This window comes from Typopeltis vanoorti, chromosome 12, assembly GCF_054136105.1.
Source record: "Typopeltis vanoorti isolate ZY-2024b chromosome 12, IOZ_Tvanoo_1.0, whole genome shotgun sequence".
Taxonomy (NCBI): Eukaryota; Metazoa; Arthropoda; class Arachnida; order Uropygi; family Thelyphonidae; genus Typopeltis; species Typopeltis vanoorti.
Genome location: NC_143560.1, coordinates 78,527,975 through 78,548,248, shown reverse-complemented (window position 1 = coordinate 78,548,248; position 20,274 = coordinate 78,527,975). Strand labels below are relative to the sequence as shown.

Genomic DNA, 20,274 nt, shown 5'->3' with positions numbered 1-20,274 from the left:
ACTGAATGCAATATGTTAAATACTTGCTATTAACCCCATCAAAATGAGTTGCAGTGTGTTGCAGATGTGTGTCTAAAGCGGCGTATAGCAGAAATTTAAAAATACAATATAAAACAGTGGACTTTTATATCTATTTATTTATTTTTATTTTTTATGTTTTGCACCCGTGACGGGCACCTCTTTCACCACACCCTCATTACAGCACTATAGCCCAACAAGTTTTGTAAGTTGTCAGACTTAGATCATAAGACTTGTATATAAAAAAAAAAAGACTAGAAAAAATTAATTACACACAGCAGATATTATCAGAACTTCAACACTAGTACATATAGACAAATTGATTAAAAAAAAAGAACAACATATTAACTAATATTGAAAAATTGAAATAATGCAAGTTGTTGCTGTCAGATAATGCATGTATCCCAGTTTGCAGTTGTTAGATTTTTGATGAATTCAGACCAAACTTGGTGTAGGATTAAATCTTGGTTTTTGATATTGATACATTGTGTGACAATATGAAGCGTTTCTTTTATTATTATTATTATCATTATTCAGGCCTCCATGGAGTCAAGAGACTCATCGTGGGAGGTCCTTCCTAGGAAACACAAATTCTATCATGCTACTCCTTGAACTCATTGACTGTTCTTGCTCTTTCACCACTCTATCAGGCAATGCATTCCACGGCTCAACCACCCTCCACACAAAGAAACCACTCCTCACCCTCTTGCTCACAGCTTCCTTTCGTAACTTCCAGGGATGACCCCTGTCATCCTTCCTTCTGGCTGTTCCATCAAGAGAAAGACCTCTCCAGTGTCAACTCTGTAACCTCTCAACAGTTTAAAAGTCTCGATCATATCACATCTCCTTCTATCCACCAAACTCTGCAGTCCACATTCTCTCAGCTGATCCTCATAACTAACATTGTACAGTCCTGAAACCATCTTTGTTATCTGCCTCTGTATCCTTTCCACAATTAATTTATCTCCTTCAAATCCTGAGGACCAAATTTGAGAACAATAAGTCTAAGAAGGATGCATGTCAGTGCCCTTCTCAGCATTGCAGCAATCTCTGGGTTACTGTCACCACCGTTGCAATATGCTCCGTGAATTTCAGTTTTTTATCAGTCATCACTCACAGATCTCTTGTCTCCCCTACTTCTTTCAGTACAGCTCCTCCAATCGAGTAAGCAGCCTTTCATCAATGTATCCCAAACTTCAAGACTTTACATTTTGCTGCATTAAATTGATACTCCCATTCATTTGCCCATCTGTCTAGTTTATTCAAATCCTCTTGCATGACACCTCGGTTCCTTCTTGATGGGGAGGAGGTTGAGAGGATCCAGAGGCGAGTGACTAAGATGATAGCAGGTCTATGGAATGAACCATATGAGAACAGGTTGAAGATTTGTGGGTTGCAGAAACTAGTTGATAGGCGAAAAAGGGGAGATATGATTGAGACATTCAAATTGCTAAAAGGATTCTATAGGATTAATTCAGATGATATTTTTGAGATCAGGACTGGTGGTGGGAGAACTAGGGGACACCCATGGAAGCTGGGCAAGAGCGTGGTTAGCAGGGGTGTTAAAGCTGGGTTCTTTACTTTTAGAGTGGTAAATGAGTGGAATAAGCTGCCAGAGTCTGTTGTGGGTGCTATGACAGTGAGCGAGTTCAAGGCAAGGTATGATAGATACTGTGAGAATGTTGAACAGCTGTGTGAACATGATGTTTAGGGCCTCCCTCGATGAGTCTAAGGACTCCTGGAGTAGCCCGTGGTAATAATAATAATAATAATAATAATAATAATGACTATCACATCTGCACTATTACTAATAACCCTTCCTGGCTTCACATCATCTGCAAACAACTGAATATCCCCTTGCAATCCATTAACAATGTCGTTGATATAAAGGTTAAACAATACAGGTCCTAGTACTGATCCCCCGTGGACCCACACTTGTAACCTTCTGCCTCCTTGATATAGCCCCACCATACACAACTCTCTGATACCTATCAGACAGCCAATCATGAATCCAGTGGCATCCTGTCAAATGCCTTTGCAAAATCCAAAAAAATATTAGTATATGCCTTTCCCTCATCAACTGCTCTTTGCGCTTTGTTATAAAAGGCAATCATATTACTAAAGCAAGAGTGCCCCTTAACAAATCCATGTTGATTCTCACAGATAACATTACCCTCATCTGCCCAACACTGTATATGGTCCCTCATTAATTTCTCCAAGACCTTAACAACTACTGATGACACACAAACTGGGCTATAATTAGACACTTCCAGCCTGCTACCACTCTTATACAATGGCACTATCTTACCTTCCTTCCATTCCTTGGGTACTTTTCCCATTGCCAGACTCTCAGCCAGGTCAACGGATCTGTCAATTGTTTAGCACATTCTCTTAAAACCTGTGGTTAAATACCATCCAATTCCACAGCTTTACTGACATCCAGAGTACTCAGTATTTGGAACACACTCTCCTCTTGCATCTTTAAACCTTGAACCTGCCCTATCCCTCTAGTATTAAAATACTTCTTCAGGAAATACTCCAATAAAGTGTTCATTGAACAACTCCACTATGTCCTCTGCATCAGTCACTCTATTCCCATTTTTATCCCACATTGTCATTCTTCCACAATCATTTCTCCTCCTACTGGCCACACTCTTTACACCAGATTGTGTCCTCTTCTTCACTTGTGGAATACCACTTACTATTGCTGCTAAGAAATATTCCTTCACAATTTCCCAAGCACTAATGTTATCCTGGCCAGTTCTGTCCTCTGTGGAACTGCCCCAAGTTGATATCTAAGACTATTATAATCACCTGCCTTATAATTCCACATACGTTCCCTTTTCTTTGATACTCTTGCATGTCTATTCATCATCCAAGTCAAAACCACATGGTCACTCTCTCCAACTGGGGGAAGTGATGTCATCTCCATTATTATCAGCATATCTGATGCTATGACCAAATCCAAAACTCTCGAACCTCTTGTTCCCTCTATTTTACATGTTGTCTAAGACATTTGTCCCTCAAGAATTCTAGAAATTCCATTCCCTTATTACTACATGTATTTCCTCTTCCCAGCATACTGCTATAGTTAAAATCTCCCATAACAATCATTCTTCTTGCACTTAACTGCTCAACTGCATAAACATCTCCTGCTCCCCACCCTCTGTGCTCCTTGGCTTGTAGCAACACCCTACCAAATAGCCTATCTTGCCCACCTCTACCTCATACCATATGCTTTCAAAACCATTAGTATCACTGCCTTCCAAAGCCTCCACTCTTAGAGGACATAAGTCATCACTTATCATAAGCAGTACTCCATCTTTCAATTCCTATCCTGCTGAAAAATTGCTGTACCCTGCTACTTCTATTCCTGTTATTATCCTCTCCAGATCCCACTGGACTCTGTGTTACCTGATGTTATCCCCCCCCCCCAAGTGCCCATTCCCACAAGAGGCCATCCCTACTAACATCAACCCTGGGAATTCTAGTTTCCCTTGCATTGACACATTGATTCTTTCAGAAAACAGAAACCAGATGCCTATGCCCTCCCTCATTCAAATGCAAGCAATCTCTTGTACAGTTCCTTTCTGTCCTCAAATGCCCTCCACATATTCCAATCCTCTCTTCTGACACATTCTGGATATTATGCTATTCATTATTACTGTTCTTCTGCTCAGCTCATCACTATCGTACCTGGTCAGCACACACACACAATCTTTCCTCTCTCTTTGTTTTCTTTTGTACAACCTCAAGCAAGAATCTCAGATCTCTCACTACTCAATTTACATTGCTTCTCAAGTCATTCATGCCCACCATCACAATCATTTCATCCACCCTTTCACCCCGCTTAATTGCCATAGCCACACACTCTATCATTCCTCCAGGCAAACACTCTTCTGGCATCCTATCTCGCACACCACGGATCATCGAATCTCTATACATCACAGCTCTTACCACTCTGTTCCTTGATTGCTCACCTACATCCCTCTCTCTCTCTCTCTCTCTCTCCCCCCCCCTAACTCTTTCACTCTGTGTTCCCCTACTCACCTGCAGTTCTGGCATCACTCTATCCCTGGTTCCAGCACTCTCTCGCATTCTTCTCATTCCCTCTCTTTGACTGTTTCCATTCTCTTCTCTTCTATCATTCCCATACCTTTCTCTCATTCCCTCTCTTCTACTGCTCCTATTCTCTACTCTTTTATCATTCCCATACCCCTCTCATTCCTTCTCTTCTGCTGTTTCTATTCTTTCCTCTTCTATCATTCTCATAACTTTCTCTCACTCCTACTCGGAGTCACCTTGCATTCATCTATTCCATTTGCCTAATCTCATCTTTCATACTTCTTATCCCATTCCTGAGACATTCCACCTCCTCTTTCAGCTCATCTATCTCTCTGCAAGTTAGCCACTCTTACTCGCCATTCATCCTCCCTCAGCAGGAAGATAACTGATCTTGCTGAGTAATCTTTATGGAATTGATATCCCAAATTTCATCTGTGTGGACTTCCTAGTCATTTCTCTTTTAGAAGTTAAAGGTGCCACATTAATATCAGTATAAAAATAATCCTTATTCAAAGTATCAGGAATTTTTATCTCATCTGTGCTCAAACCCTTCATTCATCAGGTGACAAACATCAGTTTCATTCTTAGTAGGAGGACAGTGTGCTGATGTTTCAGTAGAACACTTAGAGGATTCCTTACAAAATTCATTTCCATGTAATGAAATTATTCCAGAAGAATAATTACAGGAATAGATGGAATAATAAGAATTCTTGCCTGAGGGGGTAATTAAAATTAGGAGTTGCCTATGATATAGTATTTGAAATCAATAATTCATGTCACAATAAGAGAAAGATCAGGAAAGAATATATTTTCAGAGATACTCTGAATAACAGGCAACATCTAATTTTAATTACCCCTCAGTCAATCTGAGGGGTAATTAAAAATAACCCTCAGATTGACCTGTGTGTCTAAGACCTGTATTTTCTTGCACCTTATTTTTCAACATCAAAAAGAATCAACAAGTGGTTACTGAAATATGAGCATCAGTGTTTAACAGTACTTTACATGGTATTCCTGCACCCTCTGCATTAAGCAAATTTAGTGATTCTCTGTTGATTGCATCTAAGGTAATTAGCGTCTTACAAGGAGAGCTAAAAAAACTGAAAAAAAAGGTTTCTTACCAACTTTTGATACATTAATTAATTAGAATATGATGATACAGCGGCCATGAATCCATATGAATAGTATGGCACCATCTTGTGAAACATGAGGCCATTGATTATAATATATTTTTTGTCTTTCCATTGTGTGTGTTCTCCTGGCCGGTTTGTCTGTTCTGATTGATGAAAAACCCTCTACCTTCGTATGAGACCGGCTAACTCACCTTTAGTCGAAAGAGACCAGATAAAGGTTCCTCACGTCATGGATAGGAATTGAATCCAGGTCTTTATGAACAAACTGAGCTACAGAGGCTCTACATTTGATAAAACCTGAACAGTATTCAAGGATTCTGTGTTTTTAGAAGATTGCGCTTTCTTATCAAATGACTTAGTGATTCTAGATAAATTTCTAGGACAATTTTTAGCAACATGTCTCTGTTCTGAACATCTAACACCTAAATTTCCCCTAAATTTTGTTTCTTAAAATGAATATTAAACCCTAACCTTCCATTAGATTCTTGATTATGTATAAAGGACAGATTGAATATTCAGAATAGACTTGAAAATTTCATCTTGTATTATTGTAACAGTTGAAATTTTATTGGTTCTTTTTTCTAAAAAGTTTCAATCTTTTCAGTAAAATTCTTTTTCTGTTAAACCTTATCATTAAAATTAGTCAGAAAAACTTTTCAAATTTAGGCAATTTTTTTTCATTAGTTTTAGAGTTATTGATATTATTTATGACTTAAATAGACTTTGGTAAATTAGGATTCAGACACTGAATTAATGATTCCTCAATCTGAGCAACCTGTAGAGTTTTTTTCAATACTAGTAATGCCTTTTTAATTCAGATTTCAAACCATTCCTAAACTGCAAGAAAAGTGTTCTTTCAACATATTCAGAATTAGATTCATCAGTCCTAAAACTATGCAACAGATTTATCAATTTATCATAAAACTGATGAACACTTTATTTTCTGAATGGAGGTGTGAATTTTCTACAGATTAGGACCTAATTCTTCCTTATTAGAAAATTCATTAATTAAAATCTTTAAATTCTGCATAAGTAGTAGCTTTTCTGAGTCTCCTAGAGTTCTGATCAAAATGTTTAGCTCTTCCTCAAAGTGTTGAATTCAAAACCAACAGCAACTTTCAGACGACCTACCACCTTAACATTTTCAGCTGCCTCAAGATATGCCTCTACATTCAAGATATGCCTCTACATTGGATGGTCAGCTGTAAAATTATGTATGACATGACATGACATGACTTAAATTTACATGCTGAGAAAATTCTTCATCTTCTAAATTTGAGAAAGTCTCCAATAGCATTGGAAGTGTTTTCATTTATTATTCTATTTTGTATACACTAAATCTATTTCTGATGACTTAGTTTCTTAATTATTTCTTAGAATTATCTTAGCAATTTTACTCTACTTATTATGTCATCAACTATGCCATTTGAAGAAAGTTTAAACTTTTTATTATTTGTAAAAGGTTTAATTTATTATTTATTTATTAAATCCTGTCATGGATTGCACTATTGTGAATGAGTTTTGAACCACTAAATCCTGTTGACTGTGCGATTTTTTATATTGTGTGTGTGTGTGCGTGCACGCACACCGGATGTGTATATGTTTTTACTCACTTCTCTTGCATACTTCAGGTGGTTAAAAACTCTTAAATTCAAAATAAAAAGAAAACGTTCACTGAATTCCAAATTAACCTTGCACACAGGGTCGTATCCCAGGATATCACATTAACATCTTAATTAACCTATTTAGCTCACTAAATCCCATTAAGTGATTGAGTCTTCACACTCTTGTAACTAAAATAAAAATCTTTAATTTACAACAAACACAGATATATACAACATCAAGTTGACTACTTAACTACTATTTTTTTTTTTTTCTAAATAAGTTATAGTCTAACCAAGTGAAAAATAAACTTTCAACATCTTTCTCTAAATCCAGAATAATTTAATAAAAAGGGCACACCGTTTGGCAACTCCTATAGGTAAAGATGACCTCGCCATTGCTTCTACCTGGTATCTCCACTTCTGGTGGCTCCCACTGAAGAGACCTCAATAAAGGTCGAAACTAGTCTGGGTAGTGGCCCTTCCCTTAATGCATAACATTATACATATCTGCAAGGAGATGTGTTTTGCATTATGGGAGATACTGAGATAGGAATGATGTTAGCTTGCTCCACCTTTGCAACAAGTTGGCCAGTGTTGTACCACCTTACCCCAGTCCTGAAAATACTTTCAGGCGAAAACTTTGTTTGCTCACACTTGGATAAAGGATTAAACTTAATTTATTATACTTAACTACTACTTAACTATTACGACTTCAAACAACATGAAAAACAGTATCTCCCATAATGCAAAACACATCTCCTTGCAGATATGTATAATGTTATGCATATTTTCAGCCACAAACTTTGTTTGCTCACACTTGGATAAAGGATTAAACTAAATTTATTATAGTCTAACCAAGTGAAAAATAAACTTTCAACATGAAAAACAATCTTGCTACACAGCCTCCTTTCTAACACATAACTAAGTGATATTGTCTTAAATGGACAAAACTCCTGGAACCTTAGTCGCTTGTCTCCTTCAGAACTGTTATTCCTTCTTGAGTTTACACAGGAGAAAGACAAACACAAAACAAAAATGCTCTATATATGATAGCAACACATTCTTCTTGTTCTTCAATTACAGAACACTGAACAAAACACATCTTGGTTTCATTCAATAACTTCACTTTCTATATGAAAGTAACAACAGATGCCATTGAATAAATTACTAAAACCATAGCATCACTTTAGAAATGAATTAACCTTCTATATGAAAGTCTCAGCATTCTTCTTAAAACCTTATCACCAGTTTTAATACTTTAGAGCAACTCTTCCTTTTATATGAAAGCTATCTTCTGAAGAAATAATTAAAACCACATCCACAGTTAGAAATCACTTATCAGACTAAGAATCCTAAATAAAGCAAATTTTACTATCCCCATTCTATATGAACTGGAAATCAATAAAATTCCTTTCAGCTTCAACTGAAATAAATATTATATGGATTAATGACTACAAAAACTTCACACTCATCTCTTTATAACAAGGATCCTCGCTCAGTATTCTACTTCTAACTTTTCTTATTTTTGTCCAGTCTTCATATATCAGAGACATAGAAAACACTACAACTTTCTCCTGCTGTATTCCTTTCCTACTCTATGGACAGTTGAATACCTAGTAACATTTGATAATGTTCTTTTTGCTACTGTGCATGCTTGGAAATACAACTGAGAAACTTTTGCTCAAATTTTAGCACTCTGGTAACCTTTCACAATAGAGTAACAAAAGCAAAGGATGAGAGTAAGGCATACATTACTTTTTTGGGGATTTTTCAAAGCATTTGACAGGGTGCCACATGACAAGTTGATTTTTAAGTTGCAACATATAGGTTTGGATATCAGGTTAGTGGATTGGATTGGTGATTGGCTCTGGTAGATATCAGAGAGTTGTATATGGGGGTAGCAGTATCAGGGAGTAGGAAAGTTACAAGTTTCATAGAGTTCAGTACTGGGACCATTGCTGCTCAATCTTTATATTGATATTGTCACAGGACTACAGAGAGAGAGAGAGAGATGTTCAGTTGTTTGCAGATGATGTGAAGCATGGGAGAGTTATTAGTAATAGTGCTGATGTTTTGGCTCTTTAGGAGGATTTGAATAGTCTGGAAAGGTGGACAAATGAATGGGAATATCAGTTTAATGCAACTAAATGTAAAGGTTTTAAAATTTGGGATCCATTGATTATTATTATTATTCGTCACACCTCCAAGGAGTCCGAAGACTCATCGCGGGAGGACACCCACCAGTCTCCACTACTATATACCAAAGATGGGATACTTCATACTCACTTAGTGGGGTATACTGGAAGAGGTGAAGGAAGCAAGGGAATCTTGGTGTGATTAGAACAATCATCTTCTCTCTGGTAGTTAAAATTATGCTTTTCATCCTAACAGCAGCATCGATAAGTGATGTAGTCCTCATTGTACTCCCTGAACTTTAGGTCTCTGAAACTGTGTCAATCCCTGTCCTGAATTTCATCCATCTGCTGTAGCATGGTTCTACCAAGAAGGTGCAACCTTGATAAATGCAAGGTTTTGCACTCTAAAATCCAAACTTTGCATTTCAGAGTGCAAAACCGTATATTTATTAACATTAAAACAGGAGTGACATGCTCCATGCTAAAAGTATTTTCTTGAAAGAAATTGGCATCAGTATTGCTCATTATAACTCTCTCTCTCTCCACCTTTGCATCATTAGTAAACAGCTGAATATTGTCATCAGTTCATATTAAATGTTTTCCACCAAATAAGTTGAACAGTACTGACCTTAGAATAGTGTGGCTTATTGCTAGTTACCTTCTGACTAGCAGTAACTGCTAGTTACTGCTTCTCTTTATACACCTTTTTATTCTTTTCTCCCTTTGCTCTGTGAGAAATCTCTTCAGCGTTAATCTAGTGTAATCTTTCCCAAATTATATGTCAGTTATATCATTCCTGTTTCTCCTTATCCACTAGGTTTTGTTGATAGCATACCCAATATTCCACAGATGCAATACTACCCCTTCATTGGTTATCTCTGGAACCTTTCCAAATTCTCTTCATCTCTTTGAAAATTATATCAGAGGTCTGTATATTGTAGTCCAAAATATAGTCTTATTCAAGTATAGTAGAATTATAACCACTTCATTTCTACATGTTATTGAACTCCTCCTGATCAGTGCATTGTCCCAACAGTTCTAGCAGTGTGGAACCTAAATTTTAGGTTTCGAATGTCATCACTCCTGTATCCTTTATATCCTCTAATTCTTTCAATACATCCTTTGCTTTTGGGGTTTCAAATTTCAAATTTGCTTTGCAAATTCAGGGAAACTAGATTTGTTAGGGGGGGGTAGAGATACAGTCCTTATGGAGGCAGTTGAATGTAAGAATGAATATAATATGCCAGAGCAAATAAGGACAACAAATCAGAGTGGGATAGTTAATATAAGGCATCAAGGTAGGGTTGGGGCTAATGGGGGTCTTAAATTCATGTACACTAATACTAGGAATATTAGGAACAAGAAGGAAGAGTTTTTGGCCATGGTTGGCACTTCCAGACCACAGGTTATAGGTATTAGTGAAACATGGCTGACTGTAGATGATATAAGTAGTGGGATTGAATGTGATGGGTATAGTGTGTTCAGGAATGACAGAGAGAATAAAATGGGGGGAGGAGTATTGTTGATGATAGCTGATGAGCTCCAGCCAAGGAGAATAGAAGTTGAATTGCAGGATAGAGAAAAGAGCACATTTGAGGCCATTTGGTGTGAGATTGTGGCTAGCAGAACTAAATATACAATTGGGTGCTGCTATAGACCAGGTGATGGAAAAGATGGTGGTGACAGTATGCACAAGCAAATAGAAGAAATGGGTGGAAGGAGGGTGATTATTATGGGAGATTTCAACTATGGTCGCATTGATTGGAGTGAGGAGAGGACACACGGGAGGAAGGAACTGGATTTTATGCGGTTATTAAGGGATAACTATCTGCGACAGCATGTAATGGAAAATACTAGGGGTCAGAGAGTGCTTGACCTAGTAATTACATCTGAGGATTTGGCTGTAACAAATATGACCACATTGCCACCAATCGGTGAGAGTGATCATAGGGTCTTAACTTGGGAGGTGGCTAAAGGTGTAGAATTTTCAATTAAGACAGGGTACATGTGGAATTATCGGGCGGGAAAGTATGACAAGCTTAGGAGTTTGATTGGTTCAGTGCCATGGCATGTACAACTGCAAGGACTAGAAGTTGATAGTGCATTGGAGGTAGTTAAGAAGTGCTTGCATGAAGCAATGGCTGACTGTATACCTAGAGTTCGAATAATAAATCAAGTAGGGGTTAAATGGATGAATAACACCATTCAGCTTGAGTTGCAAAAAAAGAAACAACAATGGAGGGAATTTAAGGAGAAGGGTGACCGGCAGGCACATGAACGGTATAAAGCGCAGGCCAGAAGGGTGACGAGTGTGGTAAGAAAAGCAAAAAAGGATTATGAAAGAACATTGGCCATGCAGGCTAAAGATAATCCTAAACAGTTTTTTAGATATGTAGCAAGTAAAAGGAAAAATGTACATGGCAGATTGATTTTAAAGAATGCCGATGGTAGGGAGGTAACTGAATCAGTTGAGATAGTTGAGTTACTGAGTGAGCACTTTGCAAAAGTATATCATCCAGGTGGTGACATTGCAGAAACGAATAAACCAGTAGATTATACGGGAATTGTGGTTAATGAAGTGGAAGTGAGTAGTCTATTGCATAACCTCAATGTCAATACATCTGTGGGATTGGATGGTATACCAGCTCGTGTTGTATGAGAAGCAGCTAAAGAATTGTCAGTACCCTTGACCATTTTGTTTAATTTGAGTCTCGGGTCTGGGTTAGTCCCGAGCAGGTGGAAAGAGGGGAAAATAGTTCCACTGCATAAAGGTGGTTCCAAGACTGCTGTTGTAAATTACCGACCGATTAGCATATCAGGAATCATTGTCAAGGTCTTAGAGAAAATAGTCAAGAGGAAAATACAAGATTGGATAGAAGAAAATGGGATACTGTATCGGGGACAGCATGGTTTTGTGAAGGGTAGGTCATGCCTCAGTAACTTGCTCACGTATTATAACACAGTGACGGCTGAACTGGATAAGGGTAATGGGTTTACGGTGATTCTACTGGACCTTGCCAAGGCCTTTGACAGGATTCCACATAGAATTCTAATCAGTAAATTGCAGCATATGGGAATGGACATAGGGTTGGTGAGATGGATAGGAGGGTGGTTGACGGAGAGATATCAGAGAGTGGTTTACTCGGGAGTAGAGTCCACAAGACGGCCTGTGACTAGTGGTGTGCCACAAGGATCTGTTCTTGGACGACTGCTGTTTAATTTGTTCATAAATGATATATGAAATGATCTCAGAGGAACAGTTCATTTGTTTGCGGATGATGCGAAGTTGGGTAGGGCAATAGTGAATGCAGATGACGTCAAAATTTTGCAGGATGATTTGGATAGATTGGAGGTCTGGGCTAAGGAGAATGGATGTCAGTTTAATGTGGCAAAATGTAAGGTTATGCATTTTGGGGTGAAAAGATTGGCGGCAGTTTACTGCATTGGTGGAACCCTGCTCCAGGAAATTGATGAGGCACGAGATTTAGGAGTGTTGGTAGATAAGGAATTGAAATTTAGGGGACACATTGCAAAAGTGACCAAAACAGCTCATCAAATCACTTGGTTGCTGAAGAATACGTTGACATGCAGAGACAAGCAGGTTATTGTTCCTCTCTATCGAGCCTTGATAAGACCCCATCTAGACTATTGTGCTCAGATTTGGTCACCTAGGTTTCTTCTTGATGGGGAGGAGGTGGAGAGGATCCAGAGGCGAGTGACCAAGATGATAGCAGGTCTGTGGAATGAACCGTATGAGAACAGGTTGAGGATTTGTGGGTTGCAAAAATTGGTTGATAGGCGGAGGAGGGGAGATATGATTGAGACATTCAAATTACTGAAGGGTTTCTATAAAATTAATTCAGAAGATATTTTTGAGAACAGGGCTGGTTGTGGGAGGACTAGGGGACATCCATGGAAACTGGGCAAAAGTGTGGTTAGTAAAGGTGTTAGAGCTGGGTTCTTTACTTTTAGAGTAGTGAATGAGTGGAATGCGCTCCCTGAGTCTGTAGTGGATGCTGTGACAGTGAATGAGTTTAAGGCGAGGTATGATAGATACTGTATGAATGTCAAATAGTTGTGATGAATATGATTTGGGGCCTCCCTCGATGAGTCTAATGACTCCCTGGAGTTGCCCGTAATAATAGTAATAATAATAATAATAATAGTAATAATTGTATACAAAACATTCCATCTTTATTTTCTATATTGAATTGAAAGGTTCACTCATGCTCTCACACAGCCACTGTATCTCCATCCTTGAGGTTCACAACATCCATTTATCCATTTTACTCCTCATAGCTTTCCTTAGAATTTCATCATTTGCAAACAACTACATATCCTCATTTATGCCTTTCTCAATATTCTTAACAGATAAGTTAAACAATAATGAACCTAAAAATACACCTTTGTTGGCTCCTAGGGGAAGCATTATCCTCTTCCCCTTAAATAGAAAAAAAAAGAAGCAAAGACACTTTCCTTTTATACACTGGTGTCCAAATCTAAGGATGAACACATTGTTGCCTGTATATGAAAATAATTTCAGGACTACAGCCAAATGTGGACATAAATTTATTGCCAGCATACTAATAATTATGTTATTAATTTCATACAAATTTACATTGCAGTACATTTTTGCCAAAAGTTACAGATATTTCCTAAGGACATAGTTAAGAAATTAATGTACAGTGCTTAGAGAAAACTATGTGGACAATCATTTCAATATGGAATATGTCCATCCAGAACTGCGATGCAGCTCTCACAACGTCATACTGTGCTTAGCACCAAGTGATTCAGGAGTTCTTGATGCAAATGGACCCACTCCTCCTTCAGACTGCACAAGGATAAGGCCTTGTTTGTTTTCTTTTTGAAAACAAACAAGCCTTATCCTTGTTTATTTGGCCTTATCCTTGTTGGAGGGGAATTTCAAGCAGCAATGCATCTCCCTATTGCATCCCAAATGTGTTCTTTTGGGTTAAGATCTGGAGAGTGTGCTAGCCACTTAATTCGATTATTATCCTCAGTCTCCAGAAGAATCTCCACTGCTCATGTACAATGTAGTGTGGCATTGTCATCCATAAAAATGAATTCTTCGCCTACAGAACAATTATTATTATTATTCAGGCCTCCATGGAGTCAAAAGACTCATCGTGGGAGGTCCTTCCTAAGAAACACAGTCTATCATACCACTCCTTGAACTCATTGACCCTTCTCGCTCTCACCACTCCATCAGGCAATGCATTCCATAGTTCAACCACCCTCCATGCAAAGAAACCACTCCTCACTCTCTTGCTCACAGTTTCCTTTTGTAACTTCCAGGAATGGCTTCTTGTCGTCACTCCTTCCAGCTGTTCAACCAAGCAAAAGAACTCCCCAGTGTCTACTCTGTAATCACCTCTCAACAGTTTAAAAGTCTCAATCATATCACCTCTCCTTCTTCTATCCACCAAACTCTGCAGTCCACATTCTCTCAGCCGATCCTCATAACTATCATTGTACAGTCCTGAAACCATCTTTGTTATCCGCCTTTGTAACCTTTCCACAGTTAATTTATCCCCTTCAAATCCTGGGGACCAAATCTGAGAACAATAGTCCAAGTGTGGTCTAATCAGGGTCTTATACAAAGGAATGATAACTGTTTTATCTCTGAAGGTCAGTGTACTTCTCGTTATTGCAGCAATCCTCTGTGTTACCTTCGCGACCTTTGCAATATGTCCCCTAAATTTCAGGTTTCTATCAATCATCAACCCCAGATCTCTTGTCTCCCCTACTTCCTCCAGTATAACTCCTCCCATAGAGTATGCAGTGTCCCATCAATGTTTCCCAAACCTCAAGACCTTACATTTTGCTGCATTAAACCGACATCCCCTTTCATTTACCCATCGATCTAGCTTATTCAAATATGATATTGAAGAACTTCATTGCAATATCATTCACCACCAGTCATAGTCCCGTTTTTTTTTCAACACTTGTAGCTTAGTGCATCCATTATGCATAATACCTCCCCAAACAATGACCCCAGCACTGCCATATCTGTCCTTTCAAGAACATTCTCGTGACGGTAACCAGTACCACTTTCACGCCAGATCAAATGTCATCTAGAATCTGAGGAAACACTAAAACTACTCATCTGTATAGAGTACATTAGCCACTGGTGTCTTGTCCAATTTTTATGGATGCCACAACTAAAAATGTGCTCTACGATGAGCTGTGGATAAAGGGAAGCAGACAACAGACCTTTAGGCTTATAGGCCTACTTGTCACAGACATATGGCCACAGTCGAGATAGGCACATACCTGTGCTCGATTAGAGCTGACTTGCAAGTTGACTTGCTGTGGTGCATTGATTATGTTTTGCTGTTATAATCAAAAATCTGTCCTCGTGCTCAGTGGTAGAGTGAGTGAAACTTCTTAGCAAATGTCTGGAACACATTAGATTGGCTTGAAATGTTGTCCAGAGCCTGGATACAATGCTGAGATTCCAAACTCTGGCAATATGTAATTCTGCTGTCTTCTTCAAGCTTTTCAATAATTCTTCCGCACATAAAATAATCTGGATGATGTCTTTGAGATATTACAAGACACCCAAGTTTACAGCTTTATTCCTCGTGTAAAGAAATTTCTTCAAATGCAATTCGCTTAACGCAGCCTTTTGCATTTTATCCCATTGAGTGCTACCACATAATCCCTTTGCCCACAGTTTGAAAATTTGAATATGTATCTTCTTTCTACTCAAAATTGTCAGTTATACAAATTACCACAAGGCAATTCATCTGAATTTGCAGTTGTAATATACAGAAATAATGTTTGTCTATAGGTTTTGGACACCAGTATATATGATACTGCTTTCCCATGCACAACTTGCTGATAACTATCATACAGCTAACATCTAAGCTTATCCATCTAAATCTGTTGCACTTGTAATATGTAAATAAATTGCTACACGACAATCTTCCATAAACAGACCTATCTTGACTCTAGAGAATCCCACTTATCAAACCATACCTAGATCTTGGTCCTCATCAGTGTCTTAATGACTGCTCCAGAGATAGACTAGCTTCTAATTTTAACCTCTCTTGTCATTCCCTTTGATGTAGAATAATTTTATCCTCCTTCCATTCATTTGGGATTTTTCCCTATTAATAGAAAAACTCTTATTAAAAATTCTGAGGCTGCTGTTAACTTCCTAGAATATTTCTGTAACAGTTGTAATATATGAAGTCCTATCACTCTTATCCTTGATATAAGGAATTAAATTAACTTACTTCAGCACAATAGCTCTTTATTAACTATTAGTCTCTCCTACACCATTCTCTTTTCACTCATGCTTTGTTTGATATCACACTCAAACTAGGATATTTCATTATTGATACAGAAATTTTTCATTTCCCACTCTGAAATTTTTCATAATTTGAGTGTTTTTGATAGTTTTTCCAGCTTTGATGATTTTATTTTGCTATTTCAAAACAAACAAACAAAATCTTTGTTCTGTAGCTTTAAAATAAGGGTAAACAAAACTGTTTCTTTGTAATTGATTATATCCTCTTTTCATATACTGAGATTCATTGTATTAGTAATGAATATATGTATGAAGGTACACTGTGGATTTTTTTGAATAAGGAAGGCAAATAACATATAGGCTGTTTTATAATTATATGCATACACTGCTTGGAAAGAAGTCATCTGACACTCCCATGAGCAAGGTGCATCAGCCATGTAATGAGTCATGTGTTTGTAGCCATTATAAATTGGAGGAATATGATGCTTCCAAGTCCGTGCAACTGTGTCCAGGTGAAATGGCTGTGAGAAGGGAACTGACGGAGTTTGAAAGAGGTTGTGATAGGATGCCATGTTGCTGGCCTATCTGTTTGGCAAATTATTGACAAATTGGCCATCCCAGGTCAACAGTCACTGATACTGATACTATACTGAGATGGACATGCAGGGAATCAACTGAAAGTGCTATCCACAGTGGATGACCCACCACACTCACTGAATGTGGTGCTATGAAGGATAACGTGTGTAAACCTTTATTCATTGCTGACATGTTGAATGTGGAAATCCTTGCATTGACTGGAACATGAATCTGCACAAAAACATTCAGAACCAAGGCTCACAACATGAGTTTGCATGGTAGGACCGATATTCAATCCCCACATTCTTCAAAACAACACATGCAACATTGTCTTCAGTGGAGCAAAGAGCTCATACCACGGGACATGGAACCTCCACATGGAAAGCTGTGTTATGGAGCAACAAATCACCATCTGCATAGCGTGATTCATTGCTGTTTAGCATATGGACGGGTGTGGGTGTGGCAGATACTCAGTGAACATCTCTTACCAGAGTGCGTAACCCCAACTATGAAATTCAGAAGTGGTGGTGTAATGGTATTCTGAGAGGTTCTAAACATTCTGGAAAATGCAACGTTTCCTACTTTGTGGTGTCTCTATGGAACTGACCATTGTCTCTTTCAGCAAGACATGCATGGTTTATGGACATGAATAATTGCATGGTTTATGGACATGAATGTCACCACACTTGACTGACCTCCACAGACCCCTGATCTCAACCATATTGAACATTTGTGGGATGAAATGGAACATCAGGTGAGCCCAAGGGAATTTCACCCCCACCACAGTCCACATTACATGTCTACAGGAAGAATGGTCCAAAATTCCCATTGATCATCATTGTACATTTGTAAAAAGTATGTCCCAAAGGATTGCTGCAGTCATTGCAGCAAAAGGCAATCCTACATCTTATTAAGGTGGTTGCCATGGCTGTTTGTTCTTCACACTATGGTGTCTGTTGACTTCTTTCTGAGCAATGTATATACACACATGCACAGTTGAACTTGATTATAAAGGTCACTCATTATAACGATTACTCACTATATAAGTGGTGAGTTAAATCTGCTTCCTATATATTTTTTTTTATTCTCAGTAATTTAATAAAAATAGATTCAAAGAAAGTATTAAAGAGAAAAAAATATATAATTACATACCTCAATATTATTTATATGAATATGCTTATATAAACTACAGTACATGTAATATTAAACACAGTTTATTTCCTCATAATTAAAAACAGTACTAATTAATAATAAACATGATTTAAATTTTCCAGCCAACTGTTGTTACAGAGAAAATCATTAGATCTAAATTGTTTAGCAAATTTTTCCACTTAAGTCTTCAAGATTGAATTGTCTGTTGAGAATCCAGCACTCCTTTGTATAGTGAATCATTGATGTTTGTAAGCTTGCACTTTCTAAATTTTGTTTTGTTTCTGTTTTGGTTATGTTGTTTTTCAGCTTTGAAGAGGACAAAGAAAACTTTGTCTTTTTCAACATTTTTTGCACCACATTCTGACTCATGAATAATTTTGACATTTTCGTGATCTGAGATATCTTTTCTTTTAGTAGACATGTTTCTGATGGAAGGATTCGTTTATAACTGATTTTTACAGTTGTGACAGAGTATAGGTCAAGTGAGGGTGGAGGGCCAGAGGCTAGACACTGGAGAGGTAGCTAAAGTGGGGATGGTTCTCAAGGGCAAGATTAGTTTATAGACCAACTCAAACAAAACTCCTTTCAATTTCACTTTATTCCGCAAGAATTGGAATAAATTCTTAGAATAAATTGGAAACTACCCAAGCAATTAAGAACGTTTGCATCGTTTACAAAATTTGCACAGTATATCCATGTAGTATGGTCATTATAAAAGTCAGCAATTGTATGGGAATATGCATATATTAAAATCATTATAGCTTTTTGCTCATTACAGCCATGAGCTTGTTATTTCCATGCTCATTACAACAAAGTTTGACTGCATAAACAGTGTGTGTGTTTATTTATTTATTTTCTTTTTTTTTCATTTTACATAAGATCTTATGTAAAATGTACCATTCACTCACAAAGATTTAAAAGCAAAATTTTAGTATACAAGTGTAGGTTGGCCATATACCATATTGGTGGAACTGTTCTCTGCAAAAGATATTCTGGATTTGAAAAATGGTCAACATGGATATGAAGTTCTAAGTGCACATTGCAAGTTATGAAAGTACACAGTGCATTGCTGACATGATAAGGAAGATGCTAGAAGTAGAGACTACTGACATTCGAGAGTCCCAACATTGCCTTCCTTACTATCTCTGGATCCTGTAAAATTTGTAAACAAGAATATAGTATCAATTATGGTGTTGTTGGAAACAAAAATCATCATGTTTCTTGGATAGTCAGAAAAGAAGCAATATGTGGAGGAAGAGAATGAGTGTTCATCCCTGGAAGTTGTATAAGAGGGTAGTTGTGGTTGATTAGAATACAAGAAGTAGAATGAATCCTCAACTGATACTTAATTAATGTCGATTTCTTAACTTTTTTTTTTAAGTGTGTTACTGCTGCTGTGATGTGCCTCTTCAGATGATCATGTAATGCATGTTTAGCTTGTACCAAAAATAGTGTGTATCTGTGACTATATAAGTGATATTAGACCTACTGTAGGTATTGAGATACAGGAACTATTCTCTTGACAACAAGAACAACGAACACACTCAACACGTGTCTAATATAATATAGAATATCTAATATACTAAAGCATGCTTATGAAAACCCTGTATATTTCATTTATAGAGCTATTTTTGCTTTCTCACATCCAGCAATGTGAGATAAAAAAATGAGTTTGCTGTTTTTTTTGATAGGAATTGTCATAGTACTCTGCACTATAGCACCTCTTTCTAATGCTTAATGGCATATTCTTTGATAAAAATTAAAACTTGATAAGAATGGAACTTGCTATAAAACTGCATTAGAATATTAATACAATGTTCATAATTATTTGTGAAATTTTTCTAGACTAATGAAGGGCGTAATCATGACCTGATGCAGTTATTTAGACATTACTTCAACAAATCAGTGAATCCCTATAACCTGGCTCTTTTTATCGACTCTTTTATCAGGTAATTTCTGACAGTGCACTCTTTAATTGATTTACATTTGTTATCATCTTATATACTTATAAAAGAGAGTTATGTGTGCATGTATCTTTCATATAAAAAGGAAGAGCTTTTTATTGTGAAATCCAGCCATCCATAAAAGGTAATTTGGTGTCGAGGCTAGCTGTTGAAAAGACGTACTGTCAGAGAGCTCCTGAAAGATTTGTGATTTTTGTTGATTTATTAATATTTTGTTAGATTTAATTGTGTAATTTTAGTATATTATTGTAGTTTTATTAGTGTAGTTAGTGTACTAAAGTGTTTTATAACATAATCTATGTCGGGAAGTCGCCGCTAGAGGGATTTGTAATGTGTAGTGTTCGTGAAAGC

General features: G+C 37.3%; 1 protein-coding gene across 5 annotated transcripts in view; it reads left to right on the top strand.

The window, feature by feature from the left end:
* Positions 1 to 20,274, top strand: part of LOC150100913 (protein NDRG3-like) — a 398,002-nt gene that overhangs the window by 205,346 nt on the left and 172,382 nt on the right. For all 5 annotated transcript variants that reach the window (XM_090401073.1, XM_090401076.1, XM_090401074.1 and 2 more), the window contains one exon: positions 19,805 to 19,908. In XM_090401073.1, coding sequence (XP_090257199.1) covers positions 19,805 to 19,908 — 104 coding nt within the window. The remainder of the gene's footprint in view (positions 1 to 19,804; positions 19,909 to 20,274) is intronic.